We start from the raw sequence: 5,226 nt of genomic DNA on the forward strand, positions 1-5,226 counted from the left end.
CTATTCTAATTTAATCGTAATTCAAGAATACTCAAACTCAAGTAGTTACTCCGGGCAAAAATGGACAATATTTTTCAAAGAATAGGCCTGTTTGGACTATCTAAATAATATATTTTTAGTTTTTAAATAACATTACACATATTTTTATATACTTTTTCATCTAGATGTATTTCAAAAAATTACAAACAATATTATTCAAACTTCTCTATCAAACGAGCCCTTAACGATTAAGTTATCAAATATGTTATTGTTTTTCATTAAAATTTATTACTCTTCTTTTTTGAAACTTTAAATGTAAAATTTAGATGCAATACTTTCATTATTTTTCTTAATTGAATTTGAATTGACACATATTTTTTAATATGCTTAACGATTGAGTTATCAAATATGTTATTGTTTTTCATTAAAATTTATTACTCTTCTTTTTTGAAACTTTAAATGTAAAATTTAGATGCAATACTTTCATTATTTTTCTTAATTGAATTTGAATTGACACATACTTTTTAATATGCAGAGTAATAGGGTCCAATAGTGGCTCTCTCTTAAAAAAAAAAAAAAAAAAAAAAGTGAGATGAGATGCGTGGTTGTGTGAGTGGTAACGATAGACTTATCAAAAAACTCAAATACCAATGTATCATAGGGCGTGAGACAATGATTACACACGCATGTGTTTTTTTAAACACTTCGTTGGTTTGATTTTAATTATCATTGAAAAAGATAAAATTATTTGTATCTCATTCGTCAATACAACCAAGTGTGAATTCTTAAATTTTATCCTTATAAAAAATTTATCTTATCCTTACTAATATCATTTTACAACTTATCACCTCATTGTGAAAAATTATTATCAAGAAAAGTTTGTGACGAGTGTCTAGAATTATTAGATAAAGAATTGAAGTTAGTGAGTCAGAGTGAGAGTGACTAAGTGAGAGTAGATTAAAGACTACTGAGGAATCAAAACTAAATTAATACTTTCTATTAAAAAAAAAAAACACTAAACTAATAGAATAGTGGTAGTGGTACCAACAAGATCGTCGCCGCCACGTGCGGTGTCTAGGAGGGGCAAGCAGGTCAAAGATTTTCAAAATTCAAAAGCCAACCCACTGCCCTATGTATACACGTGTCTTCATTCCATTGGTCAGTTGACGTGTACAATGTGAAGGTCGTCCAGTTAGGACAGGCCGTTTCGTATAACAACGTAATGGCCCGCATTTTTTTCCTTTTTTCACCTAAAACATAAATACCCTCACTCTTTCCCGTTATTTACGTCTATATCCCTACATATAATAAAAAGTAAAAACCTTAATAGGCAAGAAAAACTAAAAACAAGTTAAAAATGTTCCCTTCATATAACAAGAAAAGCTAAAAAGCAAGGTAAATGTACCTGTAAACAATAATAGAGAGAATTTAAAGGTTTTAGTTTACCCAACAAACTTAAAAAGGATTGAAATCTATCTATATATACAATAATAGGGTTACACCCCTCCTCTCTTTCTGTCACTCGCAATAATTACAGTAAACATAGGTCCCACTCCCACGTTAAAGAAAAAGAAAAATCATGTAACGGTCCAAGATTATATAGTCCCTATTGTAAATCCGATGGGAAATATCGTAGATGAGAATGAACCCAACAGCAGTAATATAACGTTAAAAAAGGAAAATAAAGGAAATAGCCAAAAAATCGACATCCCCTCGTTCCCAAACCGAACGCAACATCGTGATGATAATATAGGCGAAACAAAACAAAGACTTAACAAGAAAAAAAAACCTCTCTCTCTAAAAAAAAAAAAACCTCTTTTTTCTCTGTGTCTCTCTCTCTCTCTAAAAAGAAAAGCCCTTTGGTGGGTTGCCTTTTCTCTCTTGTGTGTGGGAATGGAGTTAGACAAGGCGGCTCGTTTCATGGAAGACCTGTTGTTGGACTTTGAGTCGGACATAGGCGAGGAAGACGAAGAGGATGACAAGAGAAGGAAAGTTTTGTGTCAGGATGACCCGACGTCGTCTTCGTTTGGTGTTTTATGTCCGGAAGATCCTACGCGTGTGTCACCAGTAAGTTTTATCGATTTTTTTTTTTTTTTTTTTGTTTGTGGTGTTTTGGTTTTTTTGGGCGAGAGAACGAGTTCGGTGGTGACTCGGCCGAGTCTGAGGCTTACGTGAGGATACCCTTAGTGGGTATGTAGTGACTCGGTCTGACTCGGTTAGGGTTAGTGTTTTGGACCGAGTTGACTCGGACGTTTTTCGAACGAGTCTCTGAGTTTCGATTACCCGAGTCGAGCATGTTTTGTAATGACTCGGCCGAGTCAAAGCTGATGGCTTCGACTGGGTACTGGGACTGTGATAGAGAGAGAGAGGCTGCTGGTGGAGAAGTAAACCCTAGATGGCATTTTTAACGTAATTTGGAATAGAAATGAAGGGTATTACTGTCAATTTGTAAGTACAATAAGTCTTAATTCTCGTGAGCTGTTACTCACTAGGTTGTAGTTGTACCAATAATAAATGTTGTCCCATATCTTCCGCCACCTTTGATACTCCCACTCAAACCATGTCAAAAAGTCCATATTGCCCATCATCCTTTTGAACACTCTCTTATAATAATAATAATAATAATAATAATATAGCCTCTCACTCATTTTGGGATCGTTGGCACGTGCCAAACTAAAAAATGGAGGTGCCTCGGCAGTCGGCACGTGTGAAATTGAGTATTCTGATTTTGGTGGTGGTTTTTGTTTGTTTGTGGTTAAACACAGGAGCTTGTAGAAGAAGAACTGGAATGGATATCTAACAAAGACTCATTCCCAGCAGTGGAATCATTCATTCTCTCGGAGGACCCAGGAACTACTCTCTCAAAGCACAACAGCCCAGTCTCTGTGCTTGAAAACAGCTCCATCAGTAGCCACAGCAATAGCAACAGCAACAGCAACAGCAACAGCACGAACAGCAATAGCAATGGCAGCAGCAAAAACAACAACAACAAAACTCTTATGAGCTGCTGCGGCGACAGTTTCAAAGTCCCCGGCCGCGCACGAAGTAAGCTGTGCCAGAGGCTGCGCCGTGATAATCAGCTTTTTTGGAGCCAACAGGCGGCCGCGGCCAACAAGATTGCGAAAGCTGAGAGGGAAGTGTTGACGATGAGAACTACTACGACGACTACTACTATTACTACTACTACTACTACTACGACGACGACGATTGGGAGGAAATGTCAGCATTGTGGAGCTGAAAAGACCCCGCAATGGCGTGCCGGGCCTCTCGGGCCGAAAACACTGTGTAATGCTTGTGGTGTGCGGTACAAGTCCGGGAGGCTGGTGCCTGAGTACCGCCCCGCAAGCAGCCCGACGTTCTCGCCCAAGATGCATTCGAATTCGCACAGGAAGATAGTAGAGATGAGGAGGCAGAAGGGAATGGGAACGGGAATTGGGATGGTGGTGAAGTCTGTGGATAAAGGGTAGGATTAGGTTACTGCTTTTATTTATTTTTATTTTTTTTTTATTTCATATGTTAGCATAGTTAGGAGTTAGGGGTTTGTTGTAATGGGGGTTGGTTTAGATGATTAGTGAAAGTTCTTTGTTTCGATGAAAGTCCAATTAGGGGAATTTTGACTTTAGTGTGTGTTTGGTTCTTTGTGCTATAGACTAGAAAGCAAGATAGTGTTCTTTGGTTTCTGGCTAATTTAATTCTTTTTCTCTATTGCTTGGATTGGATTGGAGATGATGGTGGATTGGGGAATTTGTGGATTTCTGAACTGGCTCCTCTGATAAATTTTTTTTCCCTTCCCTTGTGGTTATAATGCCTGATAATTTTGAACTGACTTACTAAGTAGTACCTGTTTCATGAGTTGTACAACAGTCAGCTTGAATTTGGCCAAAGTCCCTTTTTCTAAGACGAGGTATTGTAAGTTTGATGTTCCTTTTATATTTTTATTGCTGCAATACACAAACTTTGTTTTTCTGTATTATATATATGGCTCACTGTTTTTTGCTTGTGGATATTCTGATCTGACACCCTGTAATTTATGTGCGTTTGTTTTTAGTAAAGTTGATATGTATGCCAAAACATTGTGAAATTTCAACTCCTAGGTACTAGCTTGTTACCGTCAATGAAGGAGTCGTTCCAGATGAAATTTGAAGAGTCTATGCAGAGGAATGCGTTTTAAGGATTCGGAACTTTGTGGGTTTGCTCATGGTGGATGGTTTTGAGTTTTTGCACTGCTAGCAACTTAACACGTTTTGTGTTAGTTCAACAGATCACTTCGCTGACTCTGCAGAAAATTGGTTGCTTGTGAGCTTAGTTTGCATGACCTATAATTACAGCTTCAATGGTCTTTCTTGTCAAGAACAGAGTTGCTACGCAATCTTTTAGACGAAATTCACTGACCCTTTATAGCCAATAATAAGGGCTGATGCCCTATGAATGCATAGAAATCTGGCAAAAAAATGGTTGGGATAATAATGCAGGCTTAATACGTGCCTCTAATTCTCCATTGAATTAGTGAAAATGATCGTGATGGATGATTCTAGCAAAGCATAGGAAACTTTTTTCAATGGATGTGCACTGCATATGATTATTTAAGATTATTTAAGTAAACTTAACCCAATTAACCCTAGTTAACTACACCTGTACACCACCTATTAAAAAAAATAAAAAATAAAAACCTAAACCTATACGTATTCTTTGTTTCTCTCAAACAAAACCAGAAAATCCAAAACTCCATCAGCGCCCCCAATCACTCTTCATATACCTCCCAACACCGATCAACACATCTGAGCTTCACCAACCCATTCAAACAAAAATTGCAAGCAACTACACTAGGGACAAAACCAACCTCCACAGGCCTCCTAAAAGTCCTAAAACCTTGTTCAATCATGTTGGCTTTCACATATGCCTTAATAAGCATATCAAAGACAACTGGATCCCAATTACAATCTTCACAGCACAAAACCAAACTTTCAAAAACATCACCATCATCTGGTGAAACAACCTTAACCATTTCTATCAATTTAGACAACAAGTTCGTGGCTTGATAAAAAATTTTAGACCAAGTCAAAATATGAACAATAATATAGTAATTCTGAATAGTGGGTCTAAGACTTAAATCATTCTTGAGCAATTTGAAGAAAGTGAGACTTGATGAGGAATCAGATTGAAACCTCAACAAAACTTTAAAAAATAAAATAAAATAGCTAGCAAATCTTCTTCAATTCTGGAAGGAATCATGGTTATCAAGAAAAA

The 5,226-nt window shown here is 36.9% G+C and overlaps 1 protein-coding gene across 1 annotated transcript; it reads left to right on the forward strand.

Annotated features, from left to right (window-relative positions):
* The first annotated feature begins 1,680 nt into the window (after window positions 1–1,680).
* LOC115949660 (GATA transcription factor 1) lies at window positions 1,681–3,952 on the forward strand. The gene is made up of 2 exons (XM_031066949.1): window positions 1,681–2,046; window positions 2,745–3,952. Exons 1-2 carry the CDS (start codon window positions 1,873–1,875, stop codon window positions 3,444–3,446), a joined length of 876 nt encoding a protein of 291 aa, XP_030922809.1. The 5' UTR covers window positions 1,681–1,872; the 3' UTR covers window positions 3,447–3,952.
* The last annotated feature ends 1,274 nt before the right edge of the window (window positions 3,953–5,226 follow it).

Source organism: Quercus lobata, chromosome 6 (assembly GCF_001633185.2).
Source record: "Quercus lobata isolate SW786 chromosome 6, ValleyOak3.0 Primary Assembly, whole genome shotgun sequence".
Lineage (NCBI taxonomy): Eukaryota > Viridiplantae > Streptophyta > Magnoliopsida > Fagales > Fagaceae > Quercus > Quercus lobata.